This window comes from Puma concolor, chromosome B3 (assembly GCF_028749965.1).
Source record: "Puma concolor isolate L17-30 chromosome B3, mPumCon1.1.hap2, whole genome shotgun sequence".
Taxonomy (NCBI): domain Eukaryota; kingdom Metazoa; phylum Chordata; class Mammalia; order Carnivora; family Felidae; genus Puma; species Puma concolor.
In genome coordinates, this window is record NC_141672.1 from 119,786,406 (window position 1) to 119,811,184 (window position 24,779).

Consider the following 24,779-nt stretch of genomic DNA (forward strand, 5'->3'; position numbering starts at 1 on the left):
AGTACCCAATCACAAGGCTTTTTAACTTAGTTGCTTCTGGGAAAACAATAAAATTAAAACTAAATAATATATAACATAACATAACATAATATATAAATGAAACAAAATAAAATAAAATAAAACTTGGGATAAATATCCTGTCGTGGGTACAAGTGGAGAAATCTTACTTAAAAGACTTTGAAACAGTATCTGTGCTGAAGTTAGAAGCAAAGCCTACAGAGATTTAACTGACATTCAGGAGGGAAAGGATTTTGAAAGACTGCCCCAGCTGAGAAAGTATTGAAGGCCATTTGGGACTGGAGCTGCAGAGGGAGCTCATCTTGGGCCACCTGGAGCCTTTTTTAACCCTGGTCCCACATTGCCTCCCTCCTCAGTCAAGGCCTGCTTCCCTCCTGCTGTGTGCACATTTCTTCCTGTTTCCTGACAGTCTCAAGACCTGCACCACCAGTTAAAAGAACTACTCGTATTTCAGTCCCTTAGAATCTAGTTAGGTCTCATTTCCTTTTTTATTTACTTGTGATGGTCAAACTTGGCATTCTTTTACATTCTCTGAGTCTGGATTATTTCAAGAATTTTTTTTTAAGCTGCTAGCAAATTCTTATTAGTTTTGATAAATGTAGAATGGTTGTGTAAGATTTTAACATGAGGGAAAGCCAGATTAAGGCATACAGGAACTTTACTGTCCTTGAAACTTTTCAATATATCCAAAATAATTTCAAAATCAAATTTTCTTTAAAATTTTCAAAATTTAATTTTCTTTTTTAAAAAGTCTCAGAATTTAAAAAATTCGGATATTTAGTGATAAGTATGCCAAAAGCCGAACACATTTTTATTTTAACATGCTAGATTTTCTTTCTGTAGATCCATCATACCCTCCGAAGTCAGATAAAGCTAGACTCAATCCCCAGCTCTGCCAGTCACTAACAGTAAAAAATTAAATGATTCCTCTAAGTTTTTTTTGTTTTTTTTTTTTTTTAAATCAGTATAATGAACAATGATTCCTACCTCATAAGGTTGTTGTGAGAGCTTGTGTAACAACCCAGGGCCCGCCACATGGTTAGCCCTTGAATTGTCACTTTCCGCCCTACTGTTTTTTGAGAAAAGTAAAGTTTGGATTCCTATTCTTTCCTTAAGTTTGTTTTCACTTTTTAAAGTTGCCCTCCCCCTCCCTCTTTCTTCTGTGTCCCTCCTTAAAGACATAAAAGAGTCCTGGTCACTACTTTACTCGAGTATGGGGCAAAATAAACGAAGGTCAACGTGAGTAGGGCAGTACATAAGCATCACATCTCAGGCCTCTCCTCTCAGGGCTTGCCTCCTTCAGAGCAGGGCCTACCTTCGCTTGCCTTACCTTGTCAGCCCAGGCAAGGACTAGTGCCTCTTCCACAATTTCTAGCTTACTTGCACCCTTACCTTGACTTTCCCAGCCGTATGGGTATTTCTACACCTTTTCTTTCTCATTGTGGATTGATAAATTTTCTCTCTCCTCTTAAGACAATTTCTGATGTTAGAACCCCAGAAACTAGAATGTGCCTTTATTTTTTTGATTCAGCAGCCATTTACTGAATACCAGTTGTTTAAAATGTTTTTTAATTGAAGTATAATTAGCATACAGTGTTATATTCATTTAATATAATGATTTACACTTCTATATATTACTCAGTGTTCATCAAGATAAATGAATTCTTGGGGTGCCTGGGCGGCTCAGTTGGTTAAGCATTGGCCCCTTGGTTTCAGCTCAGGTCATGATCTCAGGAGATCCAGCCACATGTCAGGGCTCCCTGCTGCATGTGGAGCCTGCTTAAAAATTTCTCTCCTTCTCCCCTCTCCCCCTCCCCTGCTTATGCATGTGCACACACTCTCTCAAAATAAATAAATAAACAAACAAACAAACTCTTAATCCCCTTTCTATTTCATCCATTTCTGCACCTACCTCCCTCTGGCAACCACCAGTTCTCTGTATTTAAGAGTATGGTTTGTTTTTTTTTTTGTTTGTCACTTTTTAAAATTTCTTTTGATTCTTAAATTCCACATATGAGTGAAATCATATGGTATTTGTCTCTGTTTGACCTATTTCACTAGCATTATACCCTCTAGGTCCATTCTTTTTACGAATGGCAAGATCTCATTCTTTTCTATGGCTGAGTAGTCTGAATACGTACTTTTTTTGCTAGATTCTATAGAAGCATAATTCCAGCTGTCCCAAGAGCTCACAGTCTGCTTTGTGATTAAGTAGAAAATCATATGATCTAGTTTATAATTAAATAATAGAAAAGTGTCATGAACTATAAATGTCATGATGGAGAGAGAACAGAGTGATGTAGAAACACTCTCCTTTTCCTTGCCATCCAGGTGGAGAAGAGCCTTTGAACTCTAAGGTCCTGCTCCCTGGGTGCTGCTAGACCCAAAGGAGTTTGTCCATGTTACTCACTTTTGTCCCTATCATTTTCCTGCCCAAAAGAGATTCTCATTGGTTTGATGATCCCAAGTTGTTTTACCTCTAAGCTTTAAAGTTTCCAGGACATTTAAGATGCAAGAACGGAGGGGAAGGAACTGCTGTGTTAAGACTCTTCAAGTTCTGTTGTAAACTAGCAGGTAGCCTCAAAGTTGGGAGAGGTGAGAGAAATAAAGCAGTCGTTCAAGGAACCTCATTTGTAGGTGCTTGACTTTGGGTTTTTTGTCTTTATTTGATAGCGTGAGAACTCAGAAAACTGTTCCAACAGATACCCATTGTGTCCTGAAGAACTAGTCACAGGGACCATTTCCTTTGTGGGAGTACAGCTCTCCATCCATCCCCTCACTGTGGCATCCCCTCACTGCACTGCATTTATCTATATGAAATCTCTGTCTCACCAGCTCTCTGAGTGCTGCACCTGGCCAGTGCCTGCCACTTGACATCCTGGCAGCACTGAGGATGAGGGAGATCAAAAATAACTTTATTGTGAGTTTTGTTGGATTGCAATGATAAACTTTATACACTGATCTTCGGTCATCTGTCTCATAACAGCTTAAAGGGAAGGAGCAGGGTGTCTTGTGTCCCGCACCGCCCCCTCTCACTCACCCTGCCCTCATCTCACTTAGTCCAGACAGGTCAAAAATGGCACAGTTCAGCTCCCTTAGGGAGAGCCTTCCAAAGGATCCAAGTTCTGATTAGCATTACAAAGGAATTGTTTCTCTCATCTTGAGAAAGCTTTTCCAGCCTCCCCCAGCCTCACTTACCTTATTACCTAAGCCTTCAAACTGTAGATTATGACTCTTTTGGGCACAACATTTACATAAGTTTCTAATTTCCTTGTGATATTCTCAACCCCAGACCCTGAGTTCTTTCAAATGTGAGTGTACAGCTGAAAGGCTGAGCCTAGACATTTATGTAGATGATGGGAATATGAGGAAGCCAACATTAGAAGGCTTAGAAGGGAAAAATCCTGTCAGCTCATCATGCTCCCTTTAAACTAACACGAACAGGTGAGGATAGCAGAGGAATGAAGATGATGTCCTTTAAGTGTTAGGTTAGTTTTCCATATGGGAAAAATAACCATAAAAAAATTTACTCTGGAATCTTCTCATCTCTGTAAATTGGTCTACCGAGTTCTAAATTTATGGACTTGCCAAAACCTACTTGTATTATCTCTAAACAGGTCTTAAGGTACCACCAGATGCTCAGAACAAATCTAGCCTATCCTACTAATGAACAGGCAAACAGTTTTCCCCATCTGCCACCTCTGTCTAAAAGGCTAGGAAGGCCTTCCTCCCTGATCACAAAGAACATAATTACCGTCTATAGAGAAGTCAAGTACAAAGGCCACCAGCCTTTGTAGGCCACCAAAGATTAACAGCTGCCTCTCCTTTGATTGGGAGAGGCAATAACAGTTACTCTAGTTAATAATTGAATGGATTCCCGGGCCATGTAATTCAGATTGAAGCTGTCATTTTTTTGCTGGCCTTCAGCTAAGCTGGGTTATTAGAATGGAGCCACTAATCCTATTAGTCAGTTGTCAGTCTCAGAGTGGGAGAGAGCAGAGGAAGGCAGAGCTATTAAGGTGTTATGTCAGGTACATAAGTAAAGCCACACATTTCATCTTTTAGAGGTATTTTTTTTCCTCACTCAAATCAGAAAGATAGAGCTCCTTATGAGTGTTCCACTTTCACATGTCTGAATGCAGAGTGTTTGGAAAAGGGGTAAAAGGGAAAAGGAAAGGTACCTAGTTCATCTTTCTAGATATTTTTAGTCACTAAACAAAGTTTGCTTGGTGCCTACTATGTGTGTAGCCTGTGCTTGACCCTGATTGAGAATGCAGAGACAGGAGAGCTAGGCTTTATAGCCTAGTACGTGAACACAAATAATACAGGAATAATATAAGGGATATATAATATAGGGGATAATATAGAAAGTGATAAGGGCCCCAAGAGAAATGCAGTTAAATACGGAGACCTTTGACTTTAGTTGAAGGTATCAGAAAGGCTTCATGAAAACTATTTGATGTGGGTCTTAAAGGAATGAGGGAGCATTTGAACATTATAGGGTGAGAACATGGCAATTTAGATGGAGAGAATAATTATGGTTAAGCATTTTTAGGATACTAGCTTTTTTCTAGACACTAACAGGGATAGGAACAAGTATAAGATGATGTATTTGAGAAGCATCCATTCCCATCGTGGCATTAAGATATCCAGGAGCATAAAGAGCACCGAGTATAGGAAGTACCAGGTGATTAGCGCAAGCAGTTAGTGTGGTGGGCACAGAGAGGAAGGTGAAAAATGGGAGGCCCTTTGAGTCTGTGGATTGTTGTGTGAATGTGACTTCCATTTTTTATTTGCATATAGAGCTTTTAATGCCACGTGCCAAGTCCAGATACAGAGCCACGTGCTTAAGGAGGTGGATTTTCTCCTTTACTTGAACATTTGGGTGCTCGTCGAGCCAACTTGATTTTCCTTTTTCTGTCCTCCTGAGGTGAAAATGTCATGGGATATGCTAGGACTATTTTACCCGTTTTTCTGCATAGAGAGGGGGAGAGCTGTTTGTTTGCACTGCGTTCAGGAACGGAATCCAGAAGGAGGCATTCGTTCTTTCTTATGGGCCTCTGTATTGTGTGTTAACCTCTGATACCTCACAGAACATTTTTGCTCTCTGAGAGAAATCTTTTCATTTGTTCTTCCTTTTGTTCAGTCACTCATCCATCAGGTGTTCACCATTCCTGTTCTGTGCCAGAACTGGGGCTGCAAAGATGAGTCAGCTTAAGGAGCTTCAGACCGAATGAGGGCCTGAGGTAGGGCAGAGATGATGGGAGGAATAGAAGTTGATATAGGAGATGAAGAAGTTAGGAAGATACTAAACAGGTTGCCGTCTGGCCATCTTCTGTGGAAGAGGATCCACCTCTGGATTCTGAATTTCCATTGCAAAAGTAACCAGAAACCTCCATGACTCCAGAGGGAGGTTTGTGAGTTTTTTTATTTCACAGTTGGTTTTGCCTTTTGGTTTATTTCCTTGAAAAGCTGCAAATGACAAATTAAAGCTTCAGTTTTCAATAATACATTAGGAAAAATTTGGCTTTAAATGGCCTTTATCTTCCTGAAATTGGCTTATTTTTTCCTGTTTAATGTCTAACTAGAGCTTATATCTTCAGTTTTTTAAGAGGTCACATCCATGTTGTTGGCACTGCATAAAAGGCTTTGAGTTTTGTTTTGTTTTTAAAGCATAGATGTATACATTAAAATGGTCTGCTTTTACTCAGTCCTTTTCGCCTCCACCTCTGCAATGTTGATCCGGTTCTCTCCCATTGTGGAGAGGTCTACAAGAATAGCATTGGTGCTGCTTCATTTCCCTGTGGACAGATTGCATCAATTGGTGCATCTGCTTGGCCTGAGGTAAAATATACTTTGTTTTTGAATTAAGAGATATATATAAAGGCTTTACACAGAAATGGATGGATCTTCCTTGTTGGCTATTAAGGAGGCTCAAGGTGAATATGTCCTTCAGTCTTGAAAAACTGAATTTTATTCCTTGGTCATGAAGCTCACTTTCAGGAACAAACTGTTCTACAAGGCACACACAGTAACAGGAGTGGAGGATTTTATCCTGTGATCATACCAGAGAAGTTATTGACTATCTGTGTTTTCACAGTCAAAATCATGTGCAGGTATCCTTTTCAGCCTTCTTTCTCAGAACCATCATTCACAACCATTGGTTGAGCACATACTGAGTGCCATCCCCTCTGCTAAGTGTTGGGAATGTGATGAAACAGACATGGCCCCTAAACTCAGGAAGCTCTGAGTTTAGTGGGGATACAAAGATAAAATGCTGGAGAATCATCCCCTCTGGGGAGGAGGAACAGTATTTGCAGAAGCACAGAGGCGTGAAAGAACGAGGGCCATATGGGGAATTTGGTTGAGGGAGAGGCAGGAACATGGCAGGGAAGAAGGCTGTTAATGGGGCATCAGATTCTGAAGACCTGTGCTAAGGAATTTGAGCCTCCCGCAGACAGTGAGGATGAAGTCACTCAAGTGTTTTAAGCAGAGTGACATGATTACATTTACTCTTGAGAATATTATCCTCATTGCATGTATAGGCATCCAGAAAAGGACTACTCAAAAGGGAGTCCACAGTCCAGTGCTGGGCCACTGTCACTAGAACAGGGTGAGATAAATACACAAATCCAGAGTAAGTTTTAGCAAACTGGCAGAGTAATTTTATGTCTGTTGTATCTAATATTTTTAAATGTGGTCTCCACTTTTGTGCATCTTTTTTTTTTTCATTTGTATTGCATTTCACAAAAGTATTGGTCTACAATGGAGTAGAAATCGAAGGAAGGAAGGAAGGGCAAAGAAAGAAAAAGGAAAGGAAAGGAGTAAGAAGTGAAGGAAACCCTGATTTTTATCTTAGAGTATTTAGAAAGCACAGCTCTAGAGAATAGGCTGGTGTGGGGTGAGACTAGATCCAAAGATTCCAATTAGGTACTGATTGCTGCAGTACCTCAAGCAAGAGACCATGAAAGCCTGAACTGACATGGTAGATGTAGGCAAGAGTTAAGAGCTACAACAGAAGTGGAGTAATCAGAACTTGGATTCTGAATCAGTGGGAAAGCTGAGGAAGAGGGAAAAGTCTAGAAGGGCAAGTGTTCTTTTAAGAGTCTGCTGAAAGTTGGACCCTTGCCCTATGCGTTTTTTTAGCTTTTCCATCCCTGGTTCACAGAGATGTTCCATTTATTTTTTAATGTGGTTCTGCCTTTTCAACATTATCACATATTATGGGGATACCTGGGTGGCTCAGTTGGTTAAATGCCAGACTTCGGCTCAGGTCATGACCTCACAGTTTGTGGGTTCAAGCCCCGCGTTGGGTTCTGTGCTGACAGCTCAGAGTCTGGAAGCCTGCCACAGATTCTGTGTCTCCCTCTCTCTCTCTCTTCCCCTTGACGTGTGCGTGCTCTCTCTCTCTCTCAAAAATAAATAAACATTAAATATTATCACATATTTTATCTATAATTCCTACTTCTTTCGAGTATAAGAAGAAAGGAGGTATATATATGTGTTTATATCCCTGTACTGACTAAGAGTTCCTCTGCTGTATTCCTTATGCTTTAGATGCTTCTGGTACCAGATACAGTAGAAACATTGCTAATGGGATAACCATTCACTACCAAATTAAATCCAGAAAATATTCATGTATATCATATGATCTCATTTATATGAAACTCTACAAGAGACAAAATTAACCTATATTTTGTTTCTTTTTACCTTATGATCCCCTTCACCCATTCCATTTCTTCTACCCCCTATCCTCTGCCTCTAACAACCACTAATCTGTTCTCTGTGTCAGTGAGCTTTTTTTTTTTTTAATTCTACATGTTTTTCTCTACCTGACTTATTTCACTTAGGATAATGCCCTCAAGGTTTATCCATGTTTTCACAAATGACAAAATTTCATCCCTTTCATGGCTGAGTAATATTCCATTTTATTTATATACCACATCTTCTGTAAACATTTTATTTATCATTGGACATTTATCTTGCTTCCATATCTTGGCTATTGTAAATAACGCTGTGTGAACGTCGGGTACATATATTTTTCAAATTAGTATTTTCATTTGCTTCAGCTAAATACTCAGAAATGGAATTTCTGGATCATATGGTACTTGTACTTTTAATTTTTTGAGGAACCTACATACAGTTTTCCATAGTGGCTGCACCAATTTATATTCCCACCAGTAGTACACAAGGGTTCCCTTTTCTCCATATCCTCACCAACACTAATTCTTTCTTTTTCTTTCTCTCTTTTTCTTTCTTTCCTTTTCTTTCTTTCTTCCTTCCTTTCCTCTTTCTTTCTTTCTTTCTTCCTTCCTTTCCTCTTTCTTTCTTTCTTTCTTTCTTTCTTTCTTTCTTTCTTTCTTTCTGATAATACCATTCTAACAGGTGTGAGGTAATATCCTACTGAGATTTTCATTTGTATTTCCCTAATGATTAATGGTGTTAAACATCTTTTCATATACCTGTTGGTTATCTATGTGTCTTCTTTGGAAAAAATGTATATTCAGACCTTCTGGCCATTTTTTTAATTGGATTGTTTGTGTTTTTTACTATTGAGTTGTTTGAGTTCTTTATGTATTTTACCAGAAATATGATTTGCAAATATTTTCTCCCATTCAGTAGATAGCCTTTTCATTTCGTGGATGGTTTCCTTTGCTACATAGAAACCTTTTAGTGTGATGTAGGCCCACTTATTTATTTTTGCTTTTGCTCTTGGTGTTTAAATCTATGGGACTATAAATCAAATCTGTGGTTGCTTCATGGAGTGGGGGGATTGACTATAACAGTGGTATGAGGGAGCTTTCTAAGGTGATGGAAGCGTTCAGGTCTTGATAAGGATTTCTCAAATTTATTTGAATGGTATACTTAAGATCTGAGCCTTTTAACCAGTTGCAAAGTATACCTCAATTTAAAAAAATACCCAGTAAACATAAGGTGTTCAATCCAACTGATTATCCAGGAAAGGCCAATAAAAACCTCAATGAGGGGCACCTGGGTGGCTTAGTCAGTTGAGCGTCCAACTTTGGCTCAGGTCATGATCTCGCAGTTCGTGAGTTCGAGCCCCATGTCGGGCTCTGTGCTGACAGCTCAGAGCCTGGAGCCTGCTTCGGATTCTGTGTCTCCCTCTCTCTGCCCCTTCTCCGCTCATGCTCTGTCTCTCTCTGTCTCTCAAAAATGAATAAACCTTAAAAAATTTTTTTTTTAATTTAAAAAAACAACCCTCAATGAAATGCCATTATGCATTCATAAGAATGACTAAAGTTTTAAAAAAATGATAAAATCAATTTTGGTGTGAATGTAGAATAGCTGAAATTATCATTGTACTTCATCATGTACACAAATACTTTAGAAAGCTGTTTGGCCACAGCTAATAAAATTGAACCTATGTATACTCTATGATGCAGGAATTCCACTCATATACCCAACATAACTGCATGTCACAGTTGCACAAATACCTGTACAAAAATGTTTAAAGCAGCATTGTCCAGAGTTTGAAAGTGGAAACAACCCAGAGCACCTTGCTGGCTCAGACCTTGGGACACTCAGTTAAGCATCTGACTTCGATCTAAATCATGGTCTCACCGATCCCAAGTTCAAGCCCCTTGTCAGGCTCTCTGCTAAGAGCTCAGAGCCTGGAGCCTGTTTCAGATTCTGTGTGTCCCTCTCTCTCTCTGCCTCTCCCCTGGTCATATTGCGTCTCTCTCAAAAATAAATAAACAAAAAAAAAAAAATTGAGGGGTGCCTGGGTGGCTCAGTTGGTTAATCTTCTGACTTCAACTCAGTTCATGATTTCACAGTTCATGGGTTCAAGCCCCGCATCGGGCTCTGTGCTGATAGCTCAGAGCCTGGAGCCTGCTCCAGATTCTGTGTCTCCCTCTCTCTCAAAAATAAATAAACATTGGGATGCCTGGGTGGCTCAGTCAGTTAAGCGTCCAACTTCGACTCAGGTCGTGATCTCCCAGTTTGTGAGTTTGTGAGTTCGAGCCCCGGGTCGGGCTGTGTGCTGATAGCTCAGAGCCTGCTTTGGATTCTGTGTCTCCGTCTCTCTTTGCCCCTCCCCCGTTTGTGCTCTGTCTACCAAAAATAAATAAAAAATGTTTTTAAAAAATTTTTTAAATAAATAAACATTAAAAAAAAACAACCCAGATGTCAGTCAGCAGTGAAACATTTAAATAAGTTGAGTAAGATAATAAGATAATGGTTATCTTCACCCTGTAATGTTAAAAGTGAAAGTAATGTGGAAGGGATGAAAAAAGATGTTAGAATAAAGTAAATTTTTCCAAAAAAAAAAAAAAGTTGATGTATATAATCAGATAAGGGAATATTATATTCCAACAAGGGAAATGAATGAAACACAGGTATAGGCAGCAATATGGATGAATTTAGAAGAAAAAATTTGAGCAAGAAAAGAATATGTAGATTCTGTAGAATATGTAGAGTATGATTACGTTTTTATAGAACTCAAAAGAAGACAAAGGTAATCTATGATTTTAAAAATCAGGATCGCTTTTACATTTGGGGAAGAAGAAGAGAGAGTGAATGAGATGGGCATCAGGAATATTATGGCATGTTATAAAACTTTTTTTATTTTTTATTTTGGAGTAGTTACAGGGTATGTACAGGGCGTTGTGTTTGTTATTTTTTTTAATTTTTATTTATATTATTGCTTTTTCATTTTGGATTTGGTATAGGATGTGTTCAATTTGCCTTAACTCTTCCAGCTATACAGTTATGATTAGTGCAGTTTTCTTTGTGTTGTGTGCTAATACAAAATTTATTATTATTTTCTAATCTTATTGACATCCTAGCCTATGAAGAAAGAATGGTAACAGCATGATGGTTTCAAATTACTGAATACACCTGGGTTTTTCAGTTTTTTTGATGGTTAGTTTTATTGCAAAGAAACATTTTTTCCCATTAAAAACAAAAATTCTTTATTTTCTATCCTAAAAGTATGATTTCTTGTCTAGGATTCACAATAAACTTATTATAGTGTCAAACTGTATTTTATTGTGCACATAGTGAGCGATTAAATGACTAAGGCACTGTACTACCAAAGTCTAGTCAGAAGTCAGTAGTCCACATCAAGCAGAGCATTGTGCTTAGAACATCAGAAGAATCAGACAAACATGTTTGACAGATCTTGTGTATAACTCCTATCTCTCCCTGATGCACCCTCTTATCCCCCCAAAAATACTTAAGTATTTCAAAGATATTTCAAGGCTTGATGAACTATAGTGCTCTTAGAAGAAACATAAAGGTGGTGGTATAATAGCAGATTGCGGTGATCGTTTGTATGCATAGAAACTAATACAGTGTACCATAGAATTGCTCTTGCCTGTCCCCATGCCAGAGAAATGCAAAGAGCTCAGAGATGTTCCTTTCACAAGACTTGAAAACAATTCAGAAATTGTAAAGAAATAATCATCGGTTGAGTTCTATAATGCTGACTTAAGATTCTCCCTAAAATAGCTGAAATGGTGAAAAAAATATATGGAGATGGTTAGGTATGAGATTATCTTGTATTGCCAAGGAAAAAAGTAATACGAGAGGAAATCTTTGTGACAGTTAGTTTGTCTTGTTAGGTGGTAATTAGCATTACAAGATGATCTGCTTTTTAAAATTATTGCTAAAATATTCTGTGTAAAACGGTTTTGCCCTCTGCATGGAGCACTCCATCCCCTCCCCCTTTTTTTTGCCTGTTTCAGAACCTCAACCAGAAAAGCCTGTGCTGACCCTTTCCCCAATATATAGTTGGTTCCCTATTATTCTTATAGAGCACCTTCCCTTTTTCTTCAAGGTACTTATCATAATTGAAATTATTTTATTTATGGTTATTTGATTGGTGTTGTTCTCATCCACTAAATTTTAAGCTTCATGGGGGCAGCAACTATGTCTTCTGTGTTCACCAGTTTCAACCTCCTGTTCCTAGCACTGCATAAACATTCAATAAGTATTTGTAGAATAACTGAACCAACAGAGTGTTTGACACTACAACTAAATATTTCATTTGGTGATCATTCTATGCCTGAGAAATTGGGCTAATTTCTACTTGTATTTCTGTCTAGAATGTAGCAGATCAGATTGCATTTCAAGTTGCTGGTGGATTAACAGCCCTTGAACACATTCTTCAAGTAGTAGTCCCAACCACAAATGTGAACACAGCCTCACGAATTCCTCTTAAGTAAGTATAGTTTTTTAATCTGTCTTTCACGTTTCATTTGTGAGTCATTTCTGCTCTATGGTTTCCATATGGGGGACCACAAGAAACTTGTATGTGTATTCAGGCTTGAATAGCAAAAGCTTACACTCCCCATTAGGGAGAAAAACAGAGGTGCTCGACTTCACTTACAAAACTCAAATCGAGCCTAAAAGCCTTAAAAAGGAAATCTCCTTGGTCTATGACCTTCTCTAATCCTAAAACAAGAAGAATGGATGAACTCCTGGGCAGCTTTAACTGCTTACATCAATTGAACAGAACTGAATAGTAGTAGCAAAAAGGTAGTACAAGAAGAGGTAAGTACATTAACAAAGGCCTGAGCTGTGAAATTTGAAGAAATCCCTAACATACAGGAAGATTAGTCTGAAGCCAAGACTGCCATCGTCTAGAGTCCTGGCCAAATAGCTGGCAACTGAATTGCAGTTCAGTCTTTAACTGCAAATTGCTCTTTGTCATATGGATCCTGCACAAGCTTTGGACCCAAGATCTGCTTTCCTCTTCTCTCAAGTCACTCTGTGATCCCTGGCCGCCTGGGATTTAGTAGCAGACAGCTTTATTTCAGAAGTACTACATTCTGGAGGGGTAGCATGCACGGTTTCTGGATATTTTGTGGAGACTCTTATTTACAGAGTTTAAATGAGAAGTTTTGATAAAAGTTTACTTGTATCACTGAGAAAACTTAAATATTTAGTTGGCCCAACAAAAGTGAGTGCTTTATTTGTCCACTGGATACTACAGAAATTGCAAGAATACATCATCTTTTCTCCTGAGAGACATTTTGGTAAAATAAAAATAGCACTGGCTTTGGAGTTGGACAAACCTGGATTCCGGTTTTACCTGTGCCAGTGACCAGCTGGGAGAATTGGGGCAAGTGCCTTATTCTTGTGGCATCTGTTTCCTCATTTGGTTACTCAGGGGTAGTCATATGCACCTCATAGTGCTACTCTGGGGATTGGATGAAATTACGTATGTGAGAGTTTTTGTCAACCTCAAAGTGTTATATAAATGTTAGGTAACAGTTTTTAAGTAGTAGTTTTGCCTGCTTTAAGACAGTGTTATATTATCTCTTCGAAATGATACATTTCTAAGAACAAACTGATAGTGAAGTTAGTTTAGGTTCCTTTGCTCTACTGACAAAGTAGAGATTAATAAAAGAAGCTATAGGTATCCTTTGAGTCAGGATATCTTTCTGTGTAGCAGAAAGTTCTACATCAGTCAGATATAGCACGCATGGAGGTTTTCTAACCCAGGATAGTTGATATTTCTTATCAAAATGGACTTTAGTGACAGTGTGTTGTTATCACTCAGTGTTTGTTAATTGACAGGGAGAGAGGAAATAAATTTGAGATAAGAAAGGAAATGGCAGGGCACCTGGGTGGCTTAAGTGTCTGACTTCGGCTCAGGTCATGATCTTGCAGTTCGTGAGTTCAAGCCCCATGTCGGGCTCTGTGCTGACAGCTGGGAGCTGAGGCCTGCTTCAGATTCTGTCTTCTCTCTCTCTGCCCATCCCCCACTCGTACTCCACCTCTGTCTCTCAAAAATAAATGAACATTAAAAAAAATTTTTTTTAAAAAAGAAAGGAAATGGCATTTGATTCTTTGGGACGGGGCTTTGATAACTGTTAATCATTCATATTGTTCATCTTAAGTGCACCTGTAGGGGCACCTGGGTGGCTCAATGTCTAACTCTTGTTTTCTTTTTTTTTTCTTTTTAAATTTTTTTTAATGTTTATTTATTTTTGAAGGAGAGATAGAGAATGAGGAGGGGAAGGGTCAGAGAGAGAGGGACACACAGAATCCAGAGGGGCTCCAGGCTCTGAGCTGTCAGCACAGAGTCCGATGTGGCACTAGAACTCAACGAGCTATGAGATCATGACCTGAGCTGAAGTCGGATGCTTAACTGACTGAGCCACCCAGGCACCCCTGACTCTTGATTTCCACCCAGGTCATGATCTCGCAGTTCATAAGATCGAGCCCAGTGTCAGGCTCACTCTCTTGCTCTCTCTCTCTCTCTCTCTGTCTCGCAAATGAAATAAATAAACATTAAAAAGAGTAAAATTAAATGCACCTATAGTTTTTTGTTTTGTCTTGTTTTGCTTTTTTTGGTTTTGTGGTAGGTTTAAACATGCATGAGACTGAGCTCTCTGGCTGGTAACTTAGATGCCTGTTTTACAAAAGCTACATTTGTCATTGTGGCAAAAAGCATGCTTTGGTGCTTATCTGTGCCTATCATTTTGGGAACAGAAGAAGTTTCCATACTTTCTAAAAAGACCTGAGCAAGAGTTAGTGCACCAACATTGGAAACAAGCTCTGGAATCTTGGGAGCCCAGCCCAGTACTCCTCTGATGGTCACGAGCTGACCACAGTGCCAGGATTGAGAGTTTGTTTCTTCATCTCACCTTAGGCCAATAGATTTGTGTGTTCATCCAGGCACTGCTTGCTAAGCGAGGCCAACACTCAGGGCAGTGGGCATCGAGCGGTGACTCTAAGATTCTCTTCTCCTGAGCACAGCTCAAGATCATGTTGACTTTCTAAACTAGCCTCCCTTCTCAGGGCTAGAGGATTAAGTGTAGGAGAGTGTTATGCTGCTTACTTAGAAAGGGGCAAGAGAAATGCCACAGCTGTGTGAGATTTAGTATGGACTCAGACACTCTGGTGGGCATGATGAGTCAGTGGCTTAACTCAGAAAGTGTTCTTTCTCATATTCCTTCCAACTACTATTCTGTACAAAACAGTTGTTTTGCTTTTGTTAGAACCAGGGAAAACCCATAGAATTGCTTGAATCCTTGCATCCTTGAGAGGACTTAGTTAGGATGTGGTATTCCAAAATCAACCTTCTTAACAAATGTGTTCCCGTAAAATTGTTTTCAGTGCCAAGAAAGATCACCCTGAAACAAGGCAATTTTCATTTCATGTTTTATCTACTTTTGGGATTACTCATATTAATTTGCCTGTTAATTTTAATTGCAGAAAACAAGTACAAAAGAATGAATGAATATTCTAGCCTTTTCTTTGGTTTGGGCTAATAAGAATTGTTTATTACAGCTTTTAATATTTGAAAATAGATGGTAGTTTGTCATTTTCTTTGGACATAGAGAATGCCTCAAGTGATGTAAATAAGAAGATAGATCTGATGTGATTAGAAGCTGTGGTCAAAGCTTTGTGTTGTGTTTTTATAACAGATTTACAGAGCAGCAATGATAATAGAAGGGAGAGTTGGTACTTACTGGCATTCTACATATCCAAACCCTTTTCAGGCAGCAATAGATGTTCATAATTCACAAAGAAACCCACATCCCCTTTCGGGCCATGATCACTAGGCTAAGTCATCCCCAGGTAGCCTTTCACTTCCTTGGTATTCCTATTTCTTGACACTCGTAGACAATGAAGGACCCAAATGGTTAACTCTCCAAGCCACTCTAGGTTGTTCAATGGAAAACTCACCAGGCCCCCTATTTCTTCTCTGTTAGCCATGCTTATCTTCCTTAATTGCACCTCTGGACCCAATTTTTATATAGAAGTACTATAGTTTCATCAACACAGAACAATGCAGATGGTATAGTATAGCAAAAAATAAATAGGCTCTGGAGTCAGATCTGAGTTTAAATTCTCTGCTTTTCACTTATTAGTTATATGACATTGGTCCAAATTGCTTGTTATAACAGAGCCTCAGTTAAATGGTAACACTACCTTGTTGAGTAGGACTTGTTGGCTGTTGTGAGAATTAAAAGTGTGTGTGTTTGTTAAGTGCCCTGTGCAAAGAAAGCACTTAGTTAATATCAGTGGGTTTTGTTGTGGTTGTTATGATGTTGACTTGATATTATCTTAATTAACTGAGCTTTAAATCCCCAACTCTGTGCCACTTTGGCTTCTAAAAAGGTATAATCTGTTTTTACTTGTGCATTTGTTTTTTCATCTTAAGCACAAACTTCATCCTGATAAATTTTAGTCTTGCCTGTCAAGATCCATTTTGGATCCTGATTTGACCTCTAACTTAGTGTCTTTTTCTTTAACTTTGTGTCAGACCTAAAGTTGATCTGTAGAATATATGCATCTTCATCTAAATCACTGAAAAAATATCCAACGGGTTAGGGAATAGTTCAGTTTAGCACTTTATTAATGAACTATCTTGTACTCCATTTATTGTATTGCCATCTCCCCAAATAGACTGTAATTCCTTGGGACCAGAAACCATAGTAAATACATTACTTTTATTTTTATAAAAACAATATTAGTGTAAATCATAATGGCATCTTAATAAATATCATTTGAATACATGAATTAATTATTTTTCCCTCGGATAGAAATCAAGCAGGAAACGAGCTCACTGCATCGGGGCGCCTGGGTGGCTCAGTTGGTTAAGTGTCCGACTCTTCATTGCAGCTCAGGTCATGATCTCATGGTTCATGAGATCGAGCCCCATGTTGGGCTCTATGCTGAGAGTGCAGAGCCTGCTTGGGATTCTCTCCCTGCCTCCCACCCCTGCTTGCTCATGTTCTGTCTCTCATTCAAAATAAAGAACTTTAAAAAAAAAAAAAAAAAAAAGAGCTTACTGCATCAAATACTTGACTCTGTGGATTTAAAATATGATCACATCTCAGCCAAAAAGGGTCCTTGATTTTGACCACTCTTTAGGAATTTTTTTTAATTTTGTCTTTAAATTTCTATGTATTTATAATTAAGTCAAGTATCTATAACTGCCACTTACTGAAAAAGCCAAATGGGGATGCTAGAACTGTACTCTTGGTCATCCTTACCACAGTTTTAGAATCACAGCACATTGGTATATTATGAGATGGTCCCGATTTTAAACTATGTTAAAAATAGATACTTCTTGCTGCTGTGTTCTTTATAAAGTAAACCTGTTTATTCATATCAAACAAATTAAGTTGTTTTCTTTTTTTTTTTTTTTTTTTTGCTTTATGGTATATACATCTATGTATAATAAATCGGTCTTAGGTAAAACAGCAGTCACTGAATATAATAATAAAAGTAAATAAATTTAGAATGATGTGAGGTGGAGCTTTGCTTCCTAGGAAGATCATTTACAAGATACCACAAATTTATTCTCCAGAGTGAAATAAAATAAAACTTGTGATTTTGTGCAGTTTATTCACTTGGCAGTATTGCCTGTACTTGATCCTTTGCGTTGGTAAGGAGACAGACCTTACTTAACATTACTGGGTATATCCTTAGTGCTGGTCACTCTGCTAGGGGCTTTGTATGCCTTCCCTATTTACTCCTCACAGTCACTAGCAGCCTCATCTGTGGCCTGCTACCAGAATGAGGGTCGACTGCCGTCATGTTTGGAACGTGACTGCACCCCGAGGGAGCCATAATATCCCTTTTGAAAGCATGTTTATTCATTCCAAATAGCAACAAGAATGTTCAGAATTGCTTTCCCATGATTATTGAGGTTTTGTCTCTAAAGGCTCCTGTTCCCTTTTCTTGGTCTTATGATACACAGTAGAGACTGGTGGAGTTCATCTTATAATGGAAAAGAGATATTCCTTTGTGTTCCAGAAGCAGGTAAATAATCTAGGGCTTCTAGGACTTTCAATCCTAATGACCAGGGGAAAAAACTATTTTCCAGGGAGTCCCTTCTTAGGATCAGTTATAAGCATGTGTGGACATGGGAATGGGACTGCCACATTTAGGAACCGTTCCAAATAGACCCTGTCCATAGGGAACTTAGAATCATAGAAAATGAGATGGATTAAACTCTAAGTATCATTAGAGCCTGCTGTATTACCTTGGTGGAACAGGCACTCTGGTGGTATACACAAACTTCAGAAAAGGAATGTTTTGCTGCATATCCAGTGTCTGCAAACTTAGTTTCCTGAGATGCCTGGCCTCATGTGGTCTATAGCGTACTTCTTACTCTGGTCTCCTGACTCACTTGTCCGTTCTTTTGGGGGCTCATTTACTTTGCCTTTTTGTTTTGTTTTGGGTTTTTTTGTTGTTGTTGTTAAATTTGTTAAATCTTTGCCTTTCTCTTCAAGTTGCAACACAATCCATACTCTGTTAATTCGCCTTTCACCATGAGTTCCTCCCCTATTATCCTTTCATCTCTCTTCTTGGTTTGTCATACTCACTTCATATCTGTTGTCGTTTTTCTGGGTGTTTTGAATACTACCTGTTCTAAGCATTGCACCATGCCTCTTCTTAGCAGCTCTGTTTTATGCCATGTGATGCTCCCTCAATGGCCACCATACCTGATTCAACCGAGAGTGGACATTTGACTGGAGCAGCCAATCTATAGACTAGCCAACAATATCAGACTTAAAACTCAGCCCAGAAAGTTAAACTGAGCCAGTCAAATATCTCTCTCAGGAATTTGCAGTTGGAAAGTTGTACAACTCCAGCTCATTTTTTCTAGTGTATTTGAATTTGAAAAATCACGTTGAGTAACTTCTGGGATGGCCATTACAGGGCTCTGTTCACTCCAAGTTTAGCAGGGCTAACGAAGGCCATTTGGGAAAAAAGGAGGAGAACAGAACTGTTTCAGGAGAGAGAAGGGAGATGGAAATGAGAGCGGGTCCAGTCTACAGAGCTGCCATTGTTCCTGCCCTCCTGAGGTCTAGTAGTTCATTTTCTCCTGGATTCATGGGAAGTTCCCAATAACCTTCAATAAATGCCTCTTTTACTTGAGATATTTTTAGTGAATTTCTGTCCCTTCAAACCAAAAGAGCCTGATACTTTTAAATACAAATATTAAAGATTTCTTAAATTCTAGATTGGGTTGAAAATACTTGACTGTGTTATAGAGCCTTCCTTGTGACCTCTTTTGTTTTTCTAAATTCTTTCCCATCAAGAAAGAATGAATGCCCACAGTTTAAAGTAGAAATAGAGAGAAAACACGCTCTACAAGTTCTCTAGAGTATAGTTCTTTATGAACATTAAATGTCTCTACAAGCTGGGACTGGCTGAACTTTCCTTCTCTCTGCTAACCCCAGTTTGGAGACTCTGTATAGAAAATTATGTAGATTAAACTTTCTGTCTCTGGTTGCTAAGGCAAACACACTTAAGTAGCATACTCTAGAGTGCAGAGCTTATCTTCAGGATCAAAGGTAAGAAAATGTATTATATATTATTCTTTAAGAATAGAAGTGCCTGGGTGGCTCAGTCAGTTAAGTGTCAGACTTTGGCCCAGGTCATGATTTCACAGTTCATGAGCTCAGGCCCCATGTCAGGCTCTGTGCTGACAGCTCAGAGCCTGGAGCCTGCTTCGGATTCTGTGTCTCCCTCTCTCTCTGCCCTTCCCCCACTCACACTCAGTCTCTCTGCTTCTCTCTCTCTCAAAAATAAATAAACATTAAAACACAAATAACAGTACTATTCATATTTTTTATAGCTCTCAAGTGTTAACTTTCTTGGTGGCCCTCAGTCCCAGATCGGTTACCTCGTCATTAACATTATAATTATGAATTAGTTTGAATCCTGGTAACATTTACAAACAACTGAAAAGTGTATTTCTTTAGACCCTGCTCTCTCAGACTTGATCATAATGGGCCATAGTCCAACTTTTTGATAAAAATAAGTTTGTTCATGAGAAACCCAATCATTTCACAAGTTATTTTTGGAAACTGGAAAACAGTTGCCTATTTTGACTCCGAGACTATGATGTTTAGAAGGTGAGAAGACTGTGAGGTCAATTGTCCCTCCCCCTCAAATCCTGGCAGCATGATGCAGCTCGGAACAGTAATCACGCGCTACAAGATAGAGCTTCATTATATTTTTAAGAACTGAATAATATGCCTTTAATAGCACAGTTTCAGTCACTAGGAGAAAGAGACCGCGTTTGTAAAAGACAAATTGTCCTCTGTTAGTTAAGTCATTTTATAGTACCTAACAGAAAGAAGAAAAGCATTGGCTTATCCCATTTCAGGGCAACCCTTTTGGGGATTGCAGTCTTGTTTCTCTCAGGGAAACCAAACAGTATCTCCATATTATTCAACATTTATCTCAGAGTATGGCTTACTTAAATACCTGATGCAAACTTCAGAGCGTTGTATCATCTCTTATTCCTTCCTCTCTCTCACCCAATAAGAAATGCAAAACTTCATTCTAGAGGGGTTGTTGTTTTACCAAAATTGCATTGGTAGATGCTGGATTCATGTTTTCTAATACAAGTAGACTTGAAACTTTATTTGTAGTTCAGTCTACGTTAAGGCATTTGTTATCATGTAGAAAGCTCTCCAGCAATAATTTGTCAAACATTTTTGGTTATCTATCTGGTTAAGAAAATCTTTAACTGGACTATCATTGTTAAATCACTCCTGGAACATTATTCACATCTTACCTGAGGCTCTCACTTGCTTGCCATTTTCTTTGCACTATTACCTTTTCCTGGGAATTATTTTCACCAAGCCTAGCTATTGACTCAAAGATCAGGTTAATTGCCTTATTGAAAATCAAAGTGCGTATAAATAGTTCTCTACATTGACAGTTGAGTTAAGGTAAATACAGATCTCTCACCTTTTCAAATTGATGCATTCTAACAAAGATGGTTATAAGGTTAATTTCTATTAAGTAAATTTTCTTATTAATTTCCTTCATAAAGTCAACAATGAATTTCTATGGGCAAAGTATCAATGCATTACATAATCGATGAAGAGCATGTAGCCAAGTCATTTGGTGTTCTAGACAGTGTAACACAGCAGTCTTGTTGAAAACACACTTCAGCACTTTCAGAACCATGAATTATGTAGCACTCTCCTAACTTTGTAACTCTCTTTTCTTGTCACCTTCTGGGACTTGAATCCTTGAAAACTACCTACAGAGGATGAAGATTATATCATATTTTACAAGTACATACCACAGTCTAACACATAATGTATGTTAGGCTAAAATTTACTTCTGTAAACATACTCACTTTTCCACTTGGCTAGCTCTAGAGCTCAAGCCAAAAATACCTGTATTTAGAATTAGAGAAAGGGGAATATAATGCACTAATGGATTAAACTTACCTGGGTTTCAGTGTCAGAGCATTAGGGTTCAAATACCAGCTTTGCCAGTATTTGATGTGAGACTTGTCTCATAAGGCCTTATTGGCTGTAGTATTTTTCATCTGGGAAATAGGAGAAAGATTCCTGTTTCACAGGGTTGTTGTAAAGATGAAATGCTAATATGTATAAAGGGGCTTTGTGAATTGTCATACTCTAACATGGGACGCCAGTGGCATCTGGGGCAGAATGCAGGATTGTCCTTCACACTGTAAGGTGTATGGCATCCTTTGGCCCATTAAATAACATTAAATAGCCATTAGATACCTGTGTTCCCATTGTTTTGACAACCAAATATGTCATTACACATTTCTACCTTTTACTTACAGGATTAATACCATCCTGATTGTGAACTATGTGCTGGGCAATAGAGTTGTGGAAATAAATAAAACATTGTCCGTATCCTCAGGAAGCTCACTTGTTAGGGGGTGAGCTAACCAAGGAAAGATGTAATTTAGTACAGTGTGCTAAGTAAAACTATAGAAGTATGCACCAAGTACAGAAATAGCACAGAGGATGGAGCAGTTAACTGCCAGGGGAGGACACAGAGTTATAACATCCAAACTGGGTTTTAAAAGAAAAGATTCAGAGTTTGCCAAATTAACAAATCTTCCTCAGTTAACAGAGAGCACAGCATGTACAAGATCATGGAGGCCTGAAATAATAGGGTGTGCTTAGGGAGCTGTACACGTTAGAACAATATCAGAAAGATTTAGGTATGAATGAATTGGGCAAATGACAATTCAGGGAAAAGTAAAAGGCATCCATTCCTTATTTATTTCACATTTGGGGGCGGAGGGAGTTCCTGTCAGTTTTATTCACTCATCTATAATTGTTGCCACTATCTTAATTTCAGCCCTATTGCTTATACTGTTATTACCAAATACAAAGAGGAATTCAGTCATTTAACGTACTTTTATTGCCACGGACCTGGTGCTTTGTTTATCGTGGTGGATAGAAGATGTGCAAGAGAACCTTTGCGAAGGAGTGCTTAGAACCCCTGCAGAACACTTGGCGTTTTCAGAAGTACAAGAGTAGTAAAACTGCTTTATAAATATATTAGATTTGTTAACAGAGTTTTTGGCACGTCTTCCCCAATGTTATCACTGATATAAATGAAGAAAATAAGGCTTAAAAATATGAAAGGATTTGTCATCAGTCATCACGTTGGCAGCTAGGACTGAGCATCCTGTTCTGGTGTCTGTTTTCTGTACCTTCCTGCCTTGTTGTTTCTGATATGTGAGCACGTAACTTTAGCCATTTTAATAAAAATAAAATACCATTTCATTAATATCTTATAAAAAATTACTGTCATTATTCCTGTGAGTTGCTGGAGTTTTGTTGTTGTTGTTATTGTTACTTGTTTGTTGTTTAGTTTTTGACTTTTGGTGGGGGAGAAACTGACTGGTTTTGGATTTTTTTTTTGTAGTGGTTTGTTGGTATACGTATAGGAAATGTTTGTGGAATCATTTTTCCCACCTAGGAGCCAAAGAGGGACAAGAGGAAGTGATCTAACAAAAAATGAGAAAGAAAGACAAAAACCACTCATAACTGTTTATAAGACAAAATGTCCAGGGAATATTTAGCAATGAAGTTGAAAAAAGAAATAGAACATTTCAATATTACCTTAAATACCTTTTTCAGAACTTAAATCAGGTGGCACATATGGAGAAAACTGATCATAGTATTTACTCCTGTTATTACCTGTTCTAGATATTATGGAGTTAGAAACCAAGTACCACTTCATGTGCCCACTACATCATAGCCCTCGGTAAATGTTAATAAAATGGTACTTGCCAGTGTGGGTGAAATCTGGAATACAGCCCACTGTTAATAAATAATTCCTCTTTTCTAAGCAGGATTGTTTGAATATAATTCTAAATATCTGTTTTTAGATCCAAGCTTACTAAAAGTGACTAACTTTCCCTAAGACAATAAAAGTAAAAAATTATTTTGCAAGCCAATTAGCCATAGTGATTGGTAAATACTCTTCTCCATTTGACATATTGAAGCATTTTGTTTGTGTCTCAAAAGGCTGCACAGAGATGGTTACATTTGACAGCTGTTGTACCACTAATAAGATTAAAGTAAAGAAATTAGTTTTGTCGACTTTAATCTGCTGTTTAACACTGCAAACCACCTGGGGTCTTCTCCAGGGTCTGCATGTCTAATTGTGAATTTAAAATTACATAACCAGATCCTACTTACAAATATATCTAAAGATTTGCTAACGGTAACTGTCTTGTTACTAGACCAGACAGTTTAGCACTAGACTTTAAAATTAATGTTTTAATTTGGCAGTCACCCTGCATTTTTAAATGTATTATTCTAATCTTTGAAACATAACACCTTCTCAGTGGGAGGTTAATTTTAGGAAATGAAGAAAGTTTCATTAGGTTGGTGCTTAAGATATGTACGATTTTTCCATCTAAAATTAGAATATATCTATGGAATAATTAAATTGCCAATTCTAATTGTACCAAATTGACCGATTTAAAAAAAAAAAAAAAAAAAAAAACCTTGAGATAACACATCTAGGTGAAGGTTTCTTATTGCTTGCTCTGGGCACCATTATTATTAGGAAAATAGTTTACTTTAAAAATTAATGTTGGTGTTATTAAAATGTTATGTTGTAGAGAAGTTTCTGGGTGGCTTAGTTGGTTAAGCATCTGACTTAGGTCATGATCTCATGGTTCATGAGTTCGAGCCCCACATCAGACTCTGTGCTGACAGCTCAGAGCCTAGAGCCTGCTTCGGACTTGGTGTCTCCCTCTCTCCACCCCTCTGCTCATGCTCTGTCTCTTTCTGTCTCTCAAAAGTAAATAAACATTTAAAAAAAAGTTATGTTGTAGAATGTGATATGCAGTGCAATAATCCTTTGTGATTATTACATTGAGTTTTAATGCAAACTGAAGCGTAGGGTACATATAATTTATAACCCCACAGCGAAGGTCATTTGGTCAGGCAGTCTTATTAGCATCCCTTGAAGACCCCCCCATCTTTTTTTTTAATGTTTATTTATTTTTGAGACAGAGACAGAGCTTGAGCGAGGGAGACACAGAATCTGAAGCAGGCTCCAGGCTCTGAGCTGTCAGCACAGAGCCTAACGCGGGGCTCAAACTCGTGAAACGCGAGATCATGACCCAACCTGAAGTCGGCCACTTAACTGACTGAGCCGCCGAGGCACCCCGAAGACCCCCCATCTTGATCTGAGCTTTATTGTTCCTGAATGTTGGTTCCCCCACTGGCCCTGCTTACCCCAAGTGTTCTGGCATCAGACAAATGGATCAGGAACAAGAAAGGCAGTGTGGCTTTAGACTAGTCTTCACAGCGCCATTGGAAAAAAATTTCCCTTCACCCACAGCTCGTGCTGATCCAAATGTCCCATTATCCATTGCAAAAAAAAAAAAAAAAACTTCCCAAATTCTGACACAAGTTCACCTTTTCTGTGGTCACAAAAATGTCAAAACTGAATAATCCACAGGTGTATTGGGCATCACAATCGGAAGTGGAGTTCAGTTTGCCTGCCTGCTGCCT

General features: G+C 38.4%; 1 protein-coding gene across 5 annotated transcripts in view; it reads left to right on the plus strand.

Annotated features, from left to right (window-relative positions):
- Nucleotides 1-24,779, plus strand: part of SCAPER (S-phase cyclin A associated protein in the ER) — a 505,214-nt gene that overhangs the window by 338,566 nt on the left and 141,869 nt on the right. For all 5 annotated transcript variants that reach the window (XM_086711283.1, XM_086711287.1, XM_086711288.1 and 2 more), the window contains one exon: nt 12,087-12,202. In XM_086711283.1, the coding sequence (XP_086567409.1) occupies nt 12,087-12,202 (116 nt within the window). The remainder of the gene's footprint in view (nt 1-12,086; nt 12,203-24,779) is intronic.